General features: G+C 48.4%; 1 protein-coding gene across 1 annotated transcript in view; it reads right to left on the reverse strand.

The window, feature by feature from the left end:
- The window catches only part of LOC116967724 (cation channel sperm-associated protein subunit gamma-like), a 38,655-nt gene that overhangs the window by 5,619 nt on the left and 11,553 nt on the right, over window positions 1-21,483 (reverse strand). Inside the window, exon 2 of the mRNA XM_033014332.1 lies at window positions 6,415-6,628. Coding sequence (XP_032870223.1) covers window positions 6,415-6,628 — 214 coding nt within the window. The remainder of the gene's footprint in view (window positions 1-6,414; window positions 6,629-21,483) is intronic.

The raw sequence follows: 21,483 nt of genomic DNA on the forward strand, positions 1-21,483 counted from the left end.
TACTCTCCAGAGATGCTGCCTGTCCTGTTGAGTTACTCCAGCATTTTGTGTCTATTTTCTGTTTAAACCAGCATCTGCAGTTCCTTCCTACACATTCCCCCTTTTGTGCACTTCTTTAGCTGCCTTGGAGAACCCTGTGAGGCAGAGCAAAGATTACAGATGGAACTTTCCTTGTGGCTCTCATCAGGAATGGCACAGGCCCCATTTCAGCTTGTTTCTGGGTGTTAATCATAAAATTACAATTATTAACACCTTTTAGGTATTTTCGTAGGGTTTTTGTAGACAATCCAATTGTGTTAGTGGCATTTTGCAGTCTTTATTCTAAATGTCGCTCTCTTTCACAGAGTCTTTGCTGTAACCCTTGCATCCCCTCTCTCTGTTTAACCCTTTCATCCTCTCTCTCTCTCTAACCCTTGCATCCCCTCTCTCCATTTAACCCTTGCATCCCCTCTCTCTGTTTAACCCTTGCATCCCCTCTGTTTAACCCTTGCATCCCCTCTCTCTCTCTCTCTCTCTCTGTTTAACCCTTGCATCCCCTCTCTCTGTTTAACCCTTGCATCCCCTCTCTTTCTCTCTCTCTCTCTGTTTAACCCTTGCATCCCCTCTCTCTGTTTAACCCTTTCATCCCCTCTCTCTCTCTCTGTTTAACCCTTGCATCTCCTCTCTCTCTCTGTTTAACCCTTGCATCCCCTCTCTGTTTAACCCTTTCATTCCCCTCTCTCTCTCTGTTTAACCCTTGCATCCCCTCTCTCTCTCTCTATTTAACCCTTTCATCCTCTCTCTCAGTGTAACCCTTGCATCCTCTCTCTCTATTTAACCCTTTCATCCTCTCTCTCTGTTTAACCCTTTCATCCTCTCAGTGTAACCCTTTCATCCTCTCTCAGTGTAACCCTTGCATCCTCTCTCTCAGTGTAACCCTTGCATCCTCTCTCTCAGTGTAACCCTTTCATCCTCTCTCTCTGTTTAACCCTTGCATCCCCTCACTCCGTCCCTCGCCCACCATAGTCATCATACTAATTGCACTGTCATCCTGTTGAGTTCCACTGCCTGTATTAACTAGTTTGCACCTATCCCTTTAAACTAGAACGGTTGGGGGGAGGGACTCAAATAGAGAAAGCTAGTAGACAGTGTGTGAGGCAGGAGGCAGAGAAGGAAAGCACTCAGACCCAACATGTAGGGGGGAAAGAAGAAAACAATAATAAACAGAGAATAAGAGGTGGTGGGGTTCTTAAATGGGTGAGCAGAGAGACAGAGGGGTGTAAAATGAGGGTAGAAGCAATAGGTAGCAAGGTGAAAAGTAAAAGTGGCAGGCAGACAAATCCAGGGCAAAAATCAAAAAGGGCCACTTTTTAACATAATTGTAAAAGGGGTAAGAGCGTTGTAAAAACAAGCCTGAAGGCTTTGTGTCTCAATGCAAGGAGTATTCGTAATAAGGTGGATGAGTTGAATGTGCAGATAGCTATTAATGATTATGATATAGTTGGGATCACGGAGACATGGCTCCAGGGTGACCAAGGCTGGCAGCTGAACATCCAGGGATATTCAATATTCAGGAGGGATAGACAGAAAGGAAAAGGAGGTGGGGTAGCATTGCTGGTTAGAGAGGAGATTAACGCAATGGAAAGGAAGGACATTAGCTTGGAGGATGTGGAATCAGTATGGGTAGAGCTGCGAAACACTAAGGGGCAGAAAACGCTAGTGGGTGTTGTGTACAGGCCACCTAACAGTAGTAGTGAAGTTGGGGATGGCATCAAACAGGAAATAAGAAATGCGTGCAACAAAGGTAAAACAGTTATAATGGGTGACTTCAATCTACATATAGATTGGGTGAATCAAATTGGCAGGGGTTCTGAGGAAGAGGATTTCTTGGAATGTATGCGGGATAATTTTCTAAACCAACATGTAGAGGAACCAATGAGAGAGCAGGCTATTCTAGACTGGGTATTGAGTAATGAGGAAGGGTTAGTTAGCAGTCTTGTTGTGCGTGCCCCCTTGGGCAAGAGTGACCATAATATGGTTGAGTTCTTCATTAGGATGGAGAGTGACATTGTTAATTTAGAAACAAGGGTTCTGAACTTAAAGAAAGGTAACTTTGAGGGTATGAGACGTGAATTGGCCAAGATTGACTGGCAATTAATTCTAAAAGGGTTGACGATGGATTTGCAATGGAAGGCATTTAAAGACTGTATGGATGAACTACAAAAATTGTTCATCCCAGTTTGGCAAAAGAATAAATCAGGGAGGGTAGTGCATCCATGGATAACAAGGGAAATCAGGGGTAGTATCAAGGCAAAAGATGAAGCGTACAAATTAGCCAGAAAAAGCAGCATACCAGAGGACTGGGAGAAATTCCGAGACCAGCGGAGGAGGACAAAGGGCTTAATTAGGAAAGGGAAAATAGATTATGAATGAAAACTGGCAGGGAACATAAAAACTGACTGCAAAAGTTTTTATAGATATGTGAAGAGAAAGAGATTAGTTAAAACAAATGTAGGTCCCTTGCAGTCAGAAACAGGTGAATTGATCATGGAGAACAAGGATATGGCGGACCAATTGAATAACCACTTTGGTACCGTCTTCACTAAGGAAGACATAAATAATCTGCCGGAAATAGCAGGGGATCGCGGGTCAAAGGAGATGGAGGAACCGAGTGAAATCCAGGTTAGTCGGGAAGTGGTGTTGGGTAAATTGAATGGATTAAAGGCCGATAAATCCCCAGGGCCAGATAGGCTGCATCCCAGAGTACTTAAGGAAGTAGCTCCAGAAATAGTGGATGCATTAGTGATAATTTTTCAAAATTCTTTAGATTCTGGAGTAGTTCCTGAGGATTAGAGGGTAGGTAACGTAACCCCACTTTTTAAGAAGAGAGGGAGAGAGAAAACGGGGAATTACAGACTAGTTAGTCTAACATCGGTAGTGGGGAAACTGCTAGAGTCAGTTATTAAAGATGGGATAGCAGCACATTTGGAAAGTGGTGAAATCATTGGACAAAGTCAGCATGGATTTATGAAAGGTAATTCATGTCTGACGAATCTTATAGAATTTTTCGAGGGTGTAACTAGTAGAGTGGATAGGGGAGAACCAGTGGATGTGTGTCTGGACTTTCAGAAGGCTTTCGACAAGGTCCCACATAAGAGATTAGTATACAAACTTAAAGCACACGGTATTGGGGGTTCAGTATTGATGTGGATAGAGAACTGGTTGGCAAACAGGAAGCAAAGAGTAGGAGTAAACGGGTCCTTTTCACAATGGCAGGCAGTGACTAGTGGGGTACCGCAAGGCTCAGTGCTGGGACCCCAGCTATTTACAATATATATTAATGATCTGGATAAGGGAATTGAAGGCAACATCTCCAAGTTTGCGGATAACACTAAGCTGGGGGGGCAGTGTTAGCTGTGAGGAGGATGCTAGGAGACTGCAAGGTGACTTGGATAGGCTGGGTGAGTGGGCAAATGTTTGGCAGATGCAGTATAATGTGGATAAATGTGAGGTTATCCACTTTGGTGGCAAAAACAGGAAAGCAGACTATAAATCTAAATGGTGGCCGATTAGGAAAAGGGGAGATGCAACGAGACCTGGGTGTCATGGTACACCAGTCATTGAAAGTAGGCATGCAGGTGCAGCAGGCAGTGAAGAAAGCGAATGGTATGTTAGCTTTCATAGCAAAAGGATTTGAGTATAGGAGCAGGGAGGTTCTACTGCAGTTGTACAGGGCCTTGGTGAGACCACACCTGGAGTATTGCGTACAGTTTTGGTCTCCAAATCTGAGGAAGGACATTATTGCCATAGAGGGAGTGCAGAGAAGGTTCACCAGACTGATTCCTGGGATGTCAGGACTTTCATATGAAGAAAGACTGGATAGACTCGGCCTATACTCGCTAGAATTTAGGAGATTGAGGGAGGATCTTATAGAAACGGCAGAGCAGCGGTAGAGTTGCCGCCTTACAGCGCTTGCAGTGCCGGAGACCCGGGTCCGATCCCGACTACGGGTGCTGCCTGTACGGAGTTTGTACCTTCTCCCCGTGATCTGCGTGGGTTTTCTCCAAGATTTTTAGTTTCCTCCCAGGTACAGGTATGTAGGTTAATTGACTCGGTGTATGTGTAAATTATCCCTAGTGGGTGTAGGATCGTGTTAATGTGCGGGGACCACTGGTCAGAGCGGATTCGGTGGGCTGAAGGGCCTGTTTCCATGCTGTACCTCTAAACTAAACTAAATTGCAGGAGTGTACATGTTTTAATGGGGATATAAGGGGATCTTATAGAAACTTACAAAATTCTTAAGGGGTTGGACAGGCTAGATGCAGGAAGATTGTTCCCGATGTTGGGGAAGTCCAGGACAAGGGGTCACAGCTTAAGGATAAGGGGGAAATCCTTTAAGACCGAGATGAGAAAAACATTTTTCACACAGAGAGTGGTGAATCTCTGGAACTCTCTGCCACAAAGGGTAGTTGAGGCCAGTTCATTGGCTATATTTAAGAGGGAGTTAGATGTGGCCCTTGTGGCTAAAGGGATCAGGGGTTATGGAACGAAGGCAGGTACGGGATACTGAGTTGGATGATCAGCCATGATCAGATTGAATGGCGGTGCAGGCTCGAAGGACCGAATGGCCTACTCCTGCACCTATTTTCTATGTATCCATGTATCCCACAGGCAACAATGGACCATTGTGGGCTCCACATTTCCTTGATTATCGTTGCTTTCCGCATATCTTCCATTCATTTGTCCTAGGTAACGTCTATATCTCTCGCTCCCCTCTCCCCTGACTCTCAGTCTGAAGAAAGGTTACGACCCGTAAGGTCACCCATTCCTTCTATCCAGTGATGCTGTCTGACCCGCTGAGTTACTCCAGCTTTTTGTGTCTGTCTTCCTTTATAACCTTTGTTGCCAAAGCCTTCTCTGTCCACAATGCAGGGAGGTATCTGTCTTGAACTCAGCTATCATCAGGATTAAAGAAGCTCCAAAGAAACTCATGAAGTGGAAATTCAAGTAGATCGGGTGGTGAAGAAACCATTTGGCATGATAGGTTGGAATATCAAATGTAAAAGTTGGGACATTTTTTACAAAATATTCGTTAGACCAAAGTCTGGTTGGCAAATGCACAATATTTAACACTTAAAGAAGGGTGGAATTTGATTACTAGGTATCAGAGACTAGCTCCATAAAGGTGAAGTTAGGTGAACAGCCCTACACATAAAGCTTGGTAGAAATTTGGAACTTCCTTTTGAAAATAGTGAAAAGCCAAAGAGGTAAATAGCCAAAGTTAACACATTTATCCTGAGCTAAACTATGAAAGGATCGAGTCAGCATATGGAATAAATGAATGAATGAATGAATGAATGAATGAATGAGTGAATGAGTGAATAGTTTATTGTCACCTGTGACAATTCACTGGGAAATTCCTTGTTTGTATACGCACGGTAGGCAAATAGTCACCACATAAAGGGCACGGACAAATTTGCAAAGAATCCCGCGTCAGCTTTCCCTCCTCCCCCCCACAGGGCCTCCTCCCTCATGGCGGTCCCCCCCCCGCGCTGGGTCCTCATCGTTCCTTACAGAAAGAAAAGGAACGGTTACAGAAATAAACAATATATCCAAAAGTTTAGCATACCCTTAAGTTTCCTCTCATCCTATTGTTTAAAATGATAAAATGAACACACATAGAAACATAGTAACATAGAAAATAGGTGCAGGAGGAGGCGATTCGGCCCTTCGAGCTAGCACCGCCATTCATTGTGATCATGGCTGATCGTTCCCAATCAATAACCCGTGCCTGCCTTCTCCCCATATCCCTTGACTCCACTAGCCCCTAGAGCTCTATCTAACTCTCTCTTAAATCCATCCAGTGACTTGGCCTCCACTGCCCTCTGTGGCTGGGAATTCTACAAATTCACAACTCTCTGGGTGAAAAAGTTTTTTCTCACCTCAGTCTTAAATGACCTCCCCTTTATTCTAAGACTGTGGCCCCTGGTTCTGGACTCGCCCAACATTGGGAACATTTTTCCTGCATCTAGCTTGTCCAGTCCTTTTATAATTTTATATGTCCTTTTATAATTTTATGTCCTTTTATAATTTTGCATCAAGCGACCCAATTCTTCACTTTGCCACTCATCTTTCTTTTAATGAATACCCATAATTTCCTTAAGCTCAAAATCGTTTATAACTGTTCGCAGTTATCCATTGGAATTACAATAACTATTATCTGGTTAATTCTACCAATTAACCATATTGAAATCCACAATCATTTTTGTCAGCTGAGCGGACTTACAACCAATAATCTGAAATGATAAGAATGCATTTATATATTAGATTTCTAAACATCAGAACAGTCCAAATTATTTTACAGCGATTAAATGCATTCAAAATATACTTATTGCTATACTTATATCATATATTTAACTTCATAAATGTCCTTACTCTATAATAAGTTGAATGCAGGTTAAACAGTCCATAAAGCAGACCCTGATAGATAGTCAGAGAGAAATCATCGTACAGGCCAGTGCTGGAATAGATCCATGGTGGTTTGGCGATGTAACTCTGTATTCGGTTGTAGTACTGGTCTATTTCTTTTGTTTGTATATGCATGACTCCAAAAGGACAATTGTCTAAAAAAATGAGCTGGTTAATAAAGCTGTAACAAAAAGGAAAAGATCATTTAGATTTCCACACAATATGTGATTTTATGGTCAAAATAACGCTATCAAGGATAAGCTTCTTACTAACCCCCTTGCTTTTTTAATAATGGATCCAAAATCAGAAGATGAATAAAAGGTATGTTTCATGTTATATCAAAATTAAATCTGTAAATACCATGTTATGGTCAAAGGAAACAAGGGTGGTGAATCTGTGGAATTCTTTGCCACAGACGGCTGGGGAGGCAAAGTCAGTGGATATATTTAAGGCAGAGATAGATAGATTTTACTTCGGAGTCACGTGAGTGACTACGTGAAGAACCCCGCTTCCAACGCATGCGTGTCATATCGCTACACGCATTGCACGAGTCAACAGGAGGACGTCCCCCAGTAGCGGGAGAAGACAAAAGGGCCAGCAAAAGGCAGGTAAGGCACTCTGCATTTTTATTCACAGCAAAATGGACAGAGTGAAAAGGAAGTGGGCTGCTAGAAAGCTGCCCGAGAAACGCGTTGAAAGCGCGGATGAAGGGCAGAGACAGCAGCCGTCGGCACTAGATGCCTCGGTAGAGGAATCAGCTGTGCCAGAAATAGTTCTGGCACCGACGAAAGTTACTTCCCGGCCGGGAGGCAAAGTTCAAAAGAAAACTCACCATCTAGAAGAGCCCGACTTGGAGCAGCAGCGGGCGACCAGTCCGTATCAATATCGGACCAGGGAGGAGCGGGTGCGGGAGACAAAAACAAACCCGCTATGAGTGGCTGCATACGGAGCAGCCAGGAGCAACAGCTGACCGGGAACAGCGGTGGACCTACAGACAGGACCGGTATGGCTAGCGGCGGGACGAGGAAAGCCCGCAAACCAGCACCCGTGAGTACCGGGGACGGGAACAGCGGGGATGCAGGAAAGAGCAGCACACTGCTGAAAGGCTGCAGGAATGGGAGCAGCCAAAAATGGCAAGTGCAGCTCAACATAAAGACCGTCTAAAGGAGCTGCTGGAGGAGCTCCTTCACAGTGGCAGTCCCATGAATGTGGAGACTAGCCACAGTGGGCAGGCAAGCCCCATATGGGTACCCCGTGAGGGACCCCCTGATATCTCAAACTCTTCGGAGGAAAGTGGGCAGGACCCTGATGGGCCAGACCCTGATCATACAGCTTCACATGATCCTGAATCTGCAGAAAAAGATACACTGCTGCACATGGTGGCAGATTATTTCAAACCAAGTCAAACAGGGGCAGACTTGGATTCCAGGATGGCAGCCAGTATTAATTATATGTCTGGCCATCAACTCCAACAGCAAATATTCACAGAGACACTGGCCAGACATCTGCAACCTGGTAACTGTGATGCATTACAAGTCCCCAGTGTCAACCAATGCATTTGGAAGCATATGGGGAGGGACATCAGGAACCATGATCTCAAAATCCAGAAAGCCTTAAAGGGGCTTACGGCAGGGATCACAGCTTACACCCGCACCCTGGACAAAACAGAGCTAACTAAAGACCACCAAGACGCACTAGCCCTGTTTTGTAATGTACAATATGAGCTGAATAGCATGCGGAAGGCTGCTATTCAGCCAGCACTGGATCCTAAATATGCAACAATTTGCAAACAAAGAGCCGTTAAAACCCCAACCCTTTTGTTTGGGCAAGACTTGTGCAAACAGGTCAAAAAACTGGACGAAGAAGCCAAGACACTGGGGCTCATCAAAGCCACTGCAAAGGCTTATTTTGGATCACGGTACCAGCCACATGGAAGACCGAAAACTGTGGCTTATACCAGTGGCAGTGCCAGAACCCAATATAACCCGCAGCAGCCTTTTTTAGGGTATGGCCAGGGACGGCCACCCTGGAAGATGCGGAAGCCTCAACCTCCAGTACAACCACGAACACGATCAATAAAAACAGAACCCCCCTTTTTCAAAAAACAAAGAAAATAATACAACCACCAGTAACCATGGAGGTAGGTGGGTGTGGTTCTTTTGTAAAAAAGGGGCCCACGACGGTGGGGGGGAGGTTGCAATACTACAGTGACGAAATGTGTAAAATCACTACAGACTCGTATGTTCTAAGCAGTATTCAGGGTTATCTGATAGAATTTACTCATTCCAATAACCCCCCAGTACAACATACACCAGAAAGGCATTTCGTCCTTACAAAAACCGAACAATCTAAAGCCCACATGGAGCTACAACGATTGTATACAAAAGGTGTAATTGAGCATACTATTCATGAACAATTAGAATTTGTATCAAACATATTTATTAAAAATAAAAAAGATGGGGGTTGCCGGATTATCATTGACCTTTCAACCCTAAACACATTCATTCAATATGTTCATTTTAAGATGGATACCTTTATCACTGCTAAAGAATTAGTGTCAGCTGGGTTCCATATGGCAAGCATTGACTTAAAAGATGCATACTATACAGTACCCATCAGAAGGGAACACAGACGGTATTTGAAATTTAACTGGATGGGGGAACTTTGGCAATATAGAGCCTTACCAAATGGGCTAACATCAGCCCCCAGATTATTTACTAAAATTCTGAAACCAGCTTTGGCATTGTTACGTAAACAAAGCAATAGGGTGATGGCATATTTAGACGACATTTTTATTGTTGGCACAACTTACGAATTGGCACATCAAACAGTACTTGCCACAAAACAATTGTTTGAACAACTAGGGTTTATCATCCATCCAGTTAAGTCTAAATTGATACCAGCAACTAATATGGATTATTTAGGATTCACCATTAACACGGTCAATATGTTAGTAACTTTACCAATAGATAAAGCCGTAGCCCTACAGGAGGATTGCAGCGAGCTTCTTAACACCAACAGACCCTCCATTAGACGGGTAGCCCGGATAATTGGGAAGATTGTGGCTACATTCCCGGCCACACAATTTGGGCCATTACATTATCAAAATTTGCAAAGAACAAAAATTAGAGCACTCAAATTTAACAAGGGTCATTTTGATAGGCCTATGGAGCTGCCTACGGAAGCTATACTTGAACTATAGTGGTGGGAACATAACATTAGGTATTGCTCCAACCCAATCATTATTGACAACCCGTCTATGGTATTACAAACAGATGCCAGCGCCATTGGTTGGGGAACCACTAATTCTGTTTCTAGTTGTGGAGGGAGGTGGAAGACAGAGGAGGCAGTATTACTTAACACACGTGGTATTAATTACCTAGAGATGTTAGGGGCATTTTTTGGCCTTAAGTCATATTGCTCAGCAATTAACCACCAGCATGGACGATTACAAATTGATAATACCACCGCGGTGGCATATATAAATCACATGGGTGGAAATATATCGACATCTTGTGATCAATTGGCAAATTTAATTTGGCAATGGTGTATCCAAAGAAACATTTGGATATCGGCAACATACCTACCAGGTAAGCTAAATTCAGTGGCAGACACCAGATCACGCAAATTTAACGAAAACACGGAATGGATGTTAAATAAAAATGTATTTGCTGAAATTACAACAAAATATGGTAGACCAGATATTGATCTTTTTGCATCCAGGTTGAATCACCAATTACCAACGTATGTGTCCTGGGAACCAGACCCTGGGGCAGAAGCTACAGATGCTTTCTCACTGCATTGGGGGAAATGGCTTTTTTATGCATTTCCCCCGTTCTGCCTCATCAATCGGGTACTAAGGAAAATTCAACAAGATTCGGCATCTGGGATTCTCATAGTACCCGATTGGCCTACTCAACCGTGGTATCCGGTCATACAGGGGATGGTGTTAGAACCATGTTCCCTTATTGGACATAGCCCAAATGTATTAATTCATCCAGTGACTGGGGGCAGTCACCCATGCCATAAGACAATGGATTTGTTGATTTGTAGAGTCTGAAAGACCCACTACACGGCATGGGGCTGTCAGACAGGACTATGAATCTCATCACATCCGCACAAAGACTGTCAACACGGAAGCAGTACCTCGGACACATCAAGAAATGGGGCATATACTGCTTTGACAACAACCTAGACCAAAGGGCCAAGAACATTCTGGCCGTATTGGAATTTTTAACAAGCCTCCATTGTGATAAACGATTAGGCTACAGTGCCATCAATAGTGCCAGAAGTGCACTCTCCAATTACCTATCGCAGGGAACGCGCCCCCTGGTAACAAAACTTATGAGGGGCATATTCAATGCAAAACCCCCTAAAACCAGGTACTCCAGAATCTGGGATGTGGGTGTCGTTTTGAACATGCTGAGGAGTTGGTCGCCCATAACAGCATTATCACTTCGGAAACTGACCATGAAGATGGTTATGCTCATGGCGTTAGTTACCGCACAACGAGTCCAGTCATTAAACAAACTGAGCCTGGACTGCTTGATCATCTCACCCGAGAAACTGGTGTTTGTCATACATGATTTAATAAAACAAAACAGACCAGGTTCATCGGGTCAAGTGATTGAATTTATGGCATATCCAAATGACGAACGCCTGTGTATAGCTAGACATATCCAATTATACATGGAATATACTAAGAGCATTCGAGGTCAGGAAATGGCTGTTAATTTCTTACAAGAAACCGCACAAAAGGGTCACGACCCAAACTATCTCAAGGTGGCTCAAATGTGTCCTAAAGATGGCAGGAATAGACACTAATGTTTTTAAATCTCATTCCACCAGGGCTGCAGCAACATCCGCAGCAAAAATTCTGGAGGAGCCAACAGACCAAATCCTCAGAATGGCAGGATGGTCATCGGAAAGGACTTTCCAAAGGTTTTATAACAAACCAGTTTTGGAGCCATCATCGTTTTCTGAAAGCATTTTACGTTCAATAATATAATTTGCCCGAAAGGTTACAGGGCTATAATTTCAATTTAATAAATTTATTTTTCGTTATATTACACAAGTCTTTGTATGAGTGTGTTTAAAATTGCTAATGATACTTTCTCCCAATACCCAAGGCAGTTGTGAAGCATGGACTCGTTCCACGGCATGAGGTCACAGAGCTTTGAAATCTTCATGTAGTCACTCACGTGACTCCGAAGTAAAATAGTAAGATTAAACGAGAACTTACCAGTTTGAAGTTTGATCTGTATTTTATGAGGAGGAACGTTGAGGGAATACGTGCCCTCCGCTCCCACCCTCCTATGATCATATCAAAAACTGGTATCTCTTTGATAATCTTACTATGTTAGGTCATTATAGTTTTCTGTGACCTCACACCGCTGCTTTGAAGAATGACACGCATGCATTGGAAGCGGGGTTCTTCACGTATTCCCTCAACGTTCCTCCTCATAAAATACAGATCAAACTTCAAACTGGTAAGTTCTCGTTTAATCTTACTATTCTTGATTAGTTCGGGTGTCATAGGTTATGGGGAGAAGGCAGGAGAATGGGGATAGGAGGGGGAGGTAGACCAGCCATGATTGAATGGCAGAGTGGACTTGATGGGCTGAATGGCCAAATTCTATTCCTCTCATCTATGATCTTATGATCTTATGAATACTTCTGGGTCTGATGAAAGGTCTCGACCCAAATCGTCATCTATTACTTTTCTCCAGGAATGCTGCCTGTCCCGCCGAGTTACTCCAGCATTTTGTGCCTATCTTCGATGTAAACCAGCATCTGCAGTTCCTACTTATACATTACTTCTGTTTCTCTTTCTACGGATCACGCACACAGGTGTATGGCAGCTTTGACAGGGTAGTTGGCATCCATCCACCTGCAAGCGATGATCGTGCGGCTTTCTCATTATCCTGCTTGGAGAGGGGAATGTTTCATTTCGTTTAGTTTAACTTAGTGCGGAAACAGGCCCTTGGGCCCATCTAGTCCGCACAGATCAGTGATTCCTGCACATTAACACTATCCTACACTAGGGACATTTTTTACATTTACACCAAGCCAATTAACCTGCAAACCTGTACGCCTTTGAAGTGTGGGAGGAAACTAATGTTCTCAGAGAAAACCCACGCAGGTCACGGGGAGGATGTACAAACTCCATACAGACAAGCACCCGCAGCCAGGATGGAACCCGGGTCTCGGGTGTTGTAAACGCTACAACTCTGCCACCATGCCGTACCTCATCTGTGATTGCTTTTCCTCCTCTACTCTGACTAGGCCTCTCCTTGACAGACAGACCCTCCGAAAACCCCCACAGGCGAAGGTGTCTCTAGCCAATGCAGAGTGTTGCTGTTGCTGTTGCCCATTTTGTGGCTTTGGCATCTGGCCGCCGAGGTCTTAAATCACTTGCTGTCATGGTGCTTCATACCCGCAGGGTGTCCTTTCACCACCTTCCCCGATCTTCAGTACCCGCCTCTCAGTCCCAATGTAAATATATTTCATAATGTCCGGAAGTGGCGGGGCTGCCTTAGCAGCTGCGGCTCGCCTGCAGTCCGTCTGTTTTTTCTTTTTTTGTTTTCTTGTCCTGTTTTGGTTGGTTAATTTGAGTTGTTAGGTTGTGTATGTGTGGGGGGGTGGGAGAAACTTGTTTTGGTCTCTTCCTTCAGGGGGGTGCGACTCTTCTTGTCGTATCCCCCGTCTCTGTCTCCGTCTGCGCTGAGGCCTAATGGCGGAGCTGGCGGCCTCCAACTGGGACCGACCTCGAGGCTCCGGAGGCAGAGCCAGCCAGGACTTACCAGCGCGAGGCAGGCCGACTTCGGGGCTGAGGCGGCAGCGGCCCGACTCAGAGCTGAGGCAGCGTTCCAGCGTTCGGCAGCGGCCCAACTCGGACCTGAGGCTGCGTTCCGGCGGCGGCTCGACTTGGGGCTGAGGCGGCGGCTGCCCGACTCGGAGCTGAGCGGCGTTGCGGCTTTCGGCAGCGGCCCGACTCGGGGCTGAGGCGGCAGCGACCCGACCCGACACGACTTCGGAGGTTCGGCCGCGGGCCAGTGGACGACATCGTCGGGAGCTCGCAGGTCACAGGTTGGTGACCTGTTTTTCCGGAGCTCCCGCGACAACAGCTTCGTCCGCTGGACTGGTGGGTGGCAGCTTCGGCAGCCCCGGGCCGCAGAGTTTGAACCGGCACGGTTGAGCCGCGGGACTTACTTACCATCACCTGGTGGGGTCACAACATTGGAGGCCTGGATCGCCTCAGCGCAGAGGGAGAGCAAGGAGGGAAGAGACAAAGACTTTAAGACTTTTGCCATCCATCACAGTGAGGAGGTGCATGGTGAACTCACTGTGGTGGATGTTAAACTTGTGTCTATTGTGTGTTTTGTTATTTTATTATATGTATGACTGCAAGGTAACAAAATTTCATTGAAAGGTCTGAATGACAATAAAGGATACTTTGACTTTTGACTTTGATATCTCTTTCAGCCGTAACCTTGTAGAGAAGCTTTGGTCTTCCTCTTGGCCTCTGAGCATTGGCGACCTCCCCGTATGGCACACCTTTGGGGATGTGTCCATTTTCCGTCCTGTGTACATGTCCAAGCCAGTGGAGACATTCTTCTTGAAGACCAGAAGGATGCTCGGGCTGGGGAGGACTGATTCATTGGTGAATCTGTCCTTCCAAGGAACTCCAAGGATCCAAGTCAGCGAAAATGAAAATTATTCCATTTCCGTTCTGTGTGGCTGTTTTTGCAAGCTTCAGGCTTTTTTGCTTGTTGGGGTTTGTATGTACATCTTGTGCAAGTTGTACAGAGCATTTAGCTTCAATGATGGTAGACAAAAATGCTGGAGAAACTCAGCGGGTGAGGCAGCATCTATGGAGCGGAGGAAATAGGCGACGTTTCGGGTCGAGACCCTTCTTCAGACTGAGGGGTGGGGGGTGGGAAGAAGAAAGGTAGAGGCGGAGACAGTAGGCTGTGGGAGAGCTGGGAAGGGGAGGGGAAAGAAGGAGAAAGCAGGGACTACCTGAAATTGGAGAAGTCAATGTTCATACCGCTGGGGTGTAAACTACCCAAGTGAAATATGAGGTGCTGCTCCTCCAATTTGTGGAGGGACTCACTATGGCTGTGGAGGTGGCCCAGGACAGAAAGTTCAGATTCGGAATGACAGGGGGAGTTGAAGTGCTGAGACACCGGGAGATCAGGTTGGTTATTGTGAACTGAGCGGAGGTGTTCGGAGAAGCGATCGCCAAGCCTACGCTTGGTCTCACCGATGTAGAGCAGCTGACACCTAGAGCAGCGGATGCAATAGATGAGGTTGGAGAAGGTGCAGGTGAACCTCTGCTGCAATGATGGGTCAGATTGCATCTAATTATGCCTCAAAACAGTAGGTATTCTTAAGTATTTCTTTTCTGAAGGCAAGTGGGAGAGTCTAGGACTAGAGGTCATAGCCTGAGAATTAATTAACGTTCCTTTAGGAAAGAAGGAATTTCTTTAGAATTTCTTCTTCCAGCATTCCCGATGAGGCCTTCTTTACATTGACAAGACCAAGTGTAGACTTGATGACGGTTTCGCTGAACTTTGAGCTCTTTCCTTCCCCAACTCTTCCCTGTGCCCCGCCTGGACTCGCACTAATTTCTACCCTTCCCACATCCCCTTCCGCCTATATTACTACCTCTGGCTTCGCAATGCACACCTCTTCTATCCTTACGGAAAGTACAGTGGGCAACAACATCGGGAGCTCGCAGGTCCCAGATTGGTGACCGATTCTCCGGAGCTCCCGCAACAACAGCTTCGTCCGCTGGACTGGAGTGTGGCAGCTTTGCCCGCCCCGGGCCGCGGAGTTTGAATCGGCCCTTTCACAGAGCTCGGATTCGGTCGCGGGACTTACCATCGCCCGGCGGGGGGCCCAACATCGAAAGCCTGGATCGCCTCAACGCAGAGGGAGAACAAGGAGGGAAGAGACAAGGACTTTAAGACTTTTGCCTTCCACCACAGTGAGGAGGTGCCTGGTAGACTCACTGTGGTGAATGTTAAACTGTGTTCAATGTGTGTTCTGTTATTTTATTTTCTGTCATGACTGCAAGGTACGTAATTTTGTTTAAACTAAAAGTGTGAATGACAATAAAGGAAACTTTATACTTTATACTTTATCTCACACCTTTTGTCTTTTCATCTCTGGTATTTGTCCAACCGTCTGCCTATCAACTCCCCCCGCCAATCCCTCAGCTGTATCCACATATCATTCAGCACGTTTTTGTCCTGCCTCTCCTCTCTTCCAACTTTCTCCCTTGAACCCCCACCACAATCAGTCTGGAGAAGGGACCCGACCAGAATCGCCACCTATCCATGTTCACCAGAGACCCGTTTAGTTTTTTTTAAATTTCAAAATATACTTTATTCAATTGGTAAATATATACAATTCCTGAACCATTCAAACAAAATTCATCCGACATTTTCGGAGACTATACAATTTTTTTACATTTGTCAAATTTCACCAAACAGTCCCCCACCAGTGCCACTCTGTGGCCCCTGTCCAAGTAATAAATATATACAATGTGTACACAGTGCGAAAATTTCCATCTGACATTTCAAGTTCCACAAAAAATGTCCCCCACCCGTACCACTCATGTGGCCCCCTGGCGTGGGATACCTTCCCTTAATTTAATTTGAGGGGCGTCTCCACCATACCGTGCCCCCCATGTCCAGCAGCGGAAGGACCCTAGACTGTGGCCCTCCCCCACCGAGCCTTGGCGTTGGCTGCACCAAGCTTCAGCGAGTCCTTTAGCACGTACTCCTGCAGTCTGCAGTGGGCCAGTCGGCAACATTCCCTGACGGACATCTCGCTCCGCTGGGTGGTGAGCAACGCTCGGACAGACCAAAGAGCGTCTTTCACCGAGTTGATGACCCTCCAGCAGCACTCGATGTCAGTCTCTGAATGTGTCCCTGGGAACAGTCCGTAAATCACAGAGTCCTCTGTGACGGAGCTGTTCGGGATAAATCGTTCCAGGGACCCTTTCATACCTCTCCAGACTCGTTTTGCAAATCCACACTCTGCAAAGAGGTGGGCAACAGTCTCCTCTCCATAGCAACCGTCCCGGGGGCAGCGTGCGCTGGTAGTGAGGTTCCGACGGTGCAGGAAGGATCTAACTGAGAGGGCTCCCCTCACCGCCAGCCAAGCCAGGTCTTGGTGCTTGTTGGTCAGTTCTGGCGATGAGGCATTTTGCCAGACAAGCTGGGCAGTCTGCTCTGGGAACCACGCCACCGGATCCATCGAGTCCTTTCCCTGCAGTGCCTGCAGGACATTCCGTGCTGACCACTGCCCGATGGACTTGTGGTCAAAGGTGTTGGTCCGGAAGAACCTTTCAACAGACGACAGATGGGGCGGCAATGTCTAGCTGACTGGCACATTGCGTGGCATCTGCGCCAGGCCCATCCTTCGCAACACCGGGGACAGGTAGAACCTCAGCAGGTAGTGGCACTTAGTGCCCACGTGCCTTGGCTCTACACTCCGCCTGATGCAGCCACACACAAAGGTGGCCATCAGGATGAGGGCGACGTTGGGCACGCTTTTACCCCCGTTGTCTGCCGACTTGTACATTGTGACCCGTCGCACCCGGTCCATCCTCGGCCCCCAGATGAACTGGAAGACGGCCCGGGTGATCCCCGTGGCGTAGGAGGGAGGGACAGGCCACACTTGTGCCAAGTACAGCAGACCCGAGAGCACCTCACACCTGATGACCAAATTTTTCCCGGTTATGGAGAGGGAGCGTTGCCTCCACAGCTCCAGCTTCCTCCCCACCTTGGCTATCCGCTCCAGCCAATTTTTGTTACTCGCCTCAGCTCCCCCGAACCAGATCCCCAGCACCTTCAAGAAGTCAGGCTTGATGGTGAAGGGGATGGAAGATCGGTCGGGCCAGTTGCCAAAGAGCATGGCCTCGCTCTTCCTGCGGTTCATCCTGGCTCCCGTGGCCGACTCAAACTGGTCACAGATGCTGATCAATCTGCGGACCGACCTTGGATCCGAGCAGAAGACGGCGACATCGTCCATGTACAGGGAGGTTTTTACTTGAATGCCCCCACTGCCTGGCAATGTCACTCCTCTTATGCTCGCATCCTTTCTGATGGACTCTGCAAAAGGTTCAATACAGCAGACAAACAAGACAGGAGAGAGAGGGCAACCCTGCCTGACTCCAGACCTTACAGGGAAACAGTCTGATTCCCACCCATTGATTTGGACTGCACTACGGATGTTGGTGTAGAGCAGTTTGATCCAATTTCGGATTCCCTCCCCAAAACCCATTTTGGAGAGCACGTCCCTCATGTACGTGTGCGATATCCTGTCGAAGGCCTTCTCCTGGTCCAAGCTGACTAGGCAGGCATCCACCCGTCTGTCCTGCACGTAGGCGATGGTATCTCTCAGCAGCGCTAGGCTGTCTGAGATTTTCCTGCCAGGTACAGCACAGGTTTGGGTCCGGGTGGATCACCCGTCCCAGAGCAGACTTGACCCAGTTGGCGATGGCCTTAGACAGGATCTTGTAATCTACATTCAATAATGTTATGGGTCTCCAATTCTTTATATCCTTCATCTCCCCCTTCTGCTTGTAGATTAGGGTGATGCTGCCCTTCCTCATGGAGTCTGACATGCTGCCAGCTAGAAGCATGTCGTTGTACACTTCCAGCAGGTCCGGGCCCACCCAGTCCCACAGAGCCGAATACAACTCGGCCGGTAAGCCATCGCTTCCGGGAGTTTTACTCAAGTCAAAGGAGCGGATGGAGCCAGTCAGCTCCTCTAGGGTCAGTGGTTGGTCCAGACTCTCCTGCTTGCTGTCCTCCAAGACCTCCGTGATAGAGGACAGGAAGTTCTGGGAGGCGGTGCTGTCTGTGGCCTTTTGGTCATACAATTCCGAGTAAAAGGATTTGCAGACCCTCATCATGTCTGTCTGCGAGGATGCTACCGAACCGTCCTCCTCCCTAAGGCTGTTGATCACAGAGCTCCCCCTGTGAACCTTATGGAAGAAGAAACGTGAGCACGTCTCATCCTGCTCCACATGGCGGACCCTGGATCGGAAGATGATCTTGGAGGATTCAGAGGTAAAGAGCCGAGCTTGCCGGTCCTTCACCTCTCTAAGTTCCTCCCTCACATCCACCCCCCTTGACTGCAGAAGGAGCAGTTGTTGCAATTCTGTCTGGAGTTGGCACAATTCCCTCTGACTCTGTCTTGCTCTCTGAACCCCTTTGGCTATGAAGAACCTCTTAATGTTCTCCTTGGTTGCTTCCCACCAGAGTGTTGGGGAGTCAAAGAGGGGCCTCGCCGTTCTCCAACGTGCGTAGTCCCTCTTTAGCTCCTCAACGTTCTCTGGGGTCAACAGCTTCACATTTAACTTCCACGGCCCTCTGCCTGCCTTCCGGTCCTCCTGTAGGTGACAGGAAGCCTGAAGGAGGCAGTGGTCAGGGAAGAACACCGGCGTGAGGTCGGTGTGTCTCACCGTGACGGCCTTCGTGGTGAAGACGAAGTCTATCCGGGATCGGGCTAAACCGTCCGATCTCGACCAGGTGAACCGTGGCTGGGACCCGCCTGCAGGGTCGCTGAAGGCGTCGTGCAGCTTTGCGTCTTTTACCATTTCCATCAGGAACTTGGACGTGCTGTCCAGTCTGTTGTTGGCACTGCCGGATCGTCCACCCGCATCAATGATGCAGTTGAAGTCACCGGCCAGAACGAGCTGCCGGGACGTGGCCAACAGCACTGCGAGCTGCTGGAGAACAGCCTGCCGCTCGCTCCGCACGGGTGAGGCATACACATTAATCAGCCGGAGCGGAGAACCACGGTACATAACATCCACCACGAGGAGACGCCCCGCAACCACCTCCCTGACCTCAGTGATGGCGAAGTTCCCTCCCCGCAGCAAGATCCCCAGGCCGGAAGCACGACAATCATTGCCCCCCAACCACACCGACAGTCCGTGGGGCCACCATCGCGACCACCTCCGATAGCAGCGGAGGTGTGGCAACCCGCACTCCTGTAGAAAAGTCACATCTGCCTTGACCTTGGCCAGGTACTGTAAGGCATTTACACATCGCGCAGTGCTCTTCACACTGCGCACGTTTAAAGATGCCAGTTTGAGCTCCATTGTCCTTTAGAGTCACTGGCCATTTTCCTGTTCCCTCATGCCCACCGCTTCGGTGAATTGCCTCACCTTTCCTGGGCTCAGGTACCCGGCCTCCTCAACGGGTTGGGTTTCCCGTGTCGTAACCCGAGGTGTCGTTGGGGGGGGGCTGCTCGTTTTACCCCCTTCTGGGTGCGCCGCTTCCCCCGTCTCTCGTGGCTGGGGCACGGTGACAGGCTTACTGCTCCCGGAAACTCGGAGCTGAGGCCCATTGGCCGCTGCACTGCTCCCGGTTGCCCGGAGCTGGGGCCCATCGGCCGCTACGATGCTCCCGGTTGCCCGGAGCTGGGGCCCAACTGCCGCTACAATGCTCCCGGTTGCCCGGAGCTGGGGCCCATCGGCCGCTACGATGCTCCCGGTTGCCCGGAGCTGGGGCCCAACTGCCACTGCACTGCTGTCGATGCCCTGGGGCCCAACTGCCACTGCACTGCTGTCGATGCCCTGGGGCCCAACGGCCACTGCACTGCTGTCGATGCCCTGGGGCCCAACGGCCACTGCATTGCTCCCGATGCCCTGGGGCTGGAGCCCCTCGACCGCTGCACTGCTCCCGATGCCCTGGGGCAGGAGCCCCTCGACCGCTGCACTGCTCCCGATGCCCTGGGGCTGGAGCCCCTCGATCGCTGCTCTGCTCCCGCTGTCCTGGGGCTGGAGCCCCTCGACCGCTGCTCTGCTCTCGGTCTCCTGGTGCAGGTGTACAATCGGCCTGGACCTTCTCCTTTCCTCCCCGGTTTTCTTCTTGTGGGGTTTCCCGTTCGCCTCATCCTCCGACGAGGAAAGGTTGCTGCCTTCTGTCAGGGAGAGAGACCGTTTTTTAGGGGGTTTTTTGGGCTTGCCATCCCCTTCTGGCCTCTGCTCCGTGTGCTGACCCTTCTGGTGTTTTTTATACTTCACCGTCGTCCAAGTCTGCTCTCCCCCCTCCTCCATCGACTCTCCCTCCTGGGCTTGGTGCTGGAGTTCTCCTGGCACTTGGGGGCTCGAGGTGGTTGAGGCGGTTGGGCTGTCCTCATCCCTGTTTCCCCTTTCTGCTGGGGACTTGGCAGTGGTAGTGGGTGTCTCACCTACCCTGGGTGTGCTGGAAGCCACCCCTCTTGTTGCCTGTGCGTATGTACAGGCTCTTTTTGGGCAGGCTCTGTAAAGGTGGCCTCCCTCCCCACATAGGTTGCAGTTCTTGCTGGCCTGGCAGTCTTTTGTCTCGTGGCCCTCCGTTTTGCAGTTTTTGCAGACCACTGCAGTGCATTGGGCCACCACATGCCCAGGCTTGTTACATCTTCTGCATACTCTGGGCTGCCCCACGTAACTTAAATAGCCTCGGTTTCCTCCAATTGCGAACACCGAGGGAGGGTGGAGGAGAGCTCCTTCCTTGTCCACCCTCAGCTTTACCTGGACCTGCCGCTTGCTCGTCCAAATCCCATGCAGATCCTTCACGTCCACGCTGTTCCCTGCTCCGTCGACGTAGCGAGCAAGGAAGGTGAGGACATCCACTACGGGCACATGTGGGTTGAACATATGCACCGTGATCGTCCTTTCTTTTTGGTTTGGGAGGGTGAAGAGTGGCTGCACCTTCAGCAACGACAGCGGAGCTTCATTCCCCTTCTCCTGGAAATCCTTTATCAGCTTTTGCCATCCTGTCGGAAGGACAAAGGTAACGTCGAAGTATCCGTTACCCGGGAAGTCCTGGAGGCAGTAGATATCCCTGGGCTCGAACTTGCAGGTCTCCAGCAAGACCTTCTTTACAAATGTATCTCGACTGAAGGGCATCCCCTCGCTGAGATCCTTGACACTAATCCTGAGGGTATTGCGGATACCCTGTCCTCTAGCTCCCATTGCAGCTGCCATTGCTACGATTTTTAAAAATCGCAATCTGCAGCTCTTGT

This window comes from Amblyraja radiata, chromosome 41 (genome assembly GCF_010909765.2).
Source record: "Amblyraja radiata isolate CabotCenter1 chromosome 41, sAmbRad1.1.pri, whole genome shotgun sequence".
NCBI lineage: Eukaryota > Metazoa > Chordata > Chondrichthyes > Rajiformes > Rajidae > Amblyraja > Amblyraja radiata.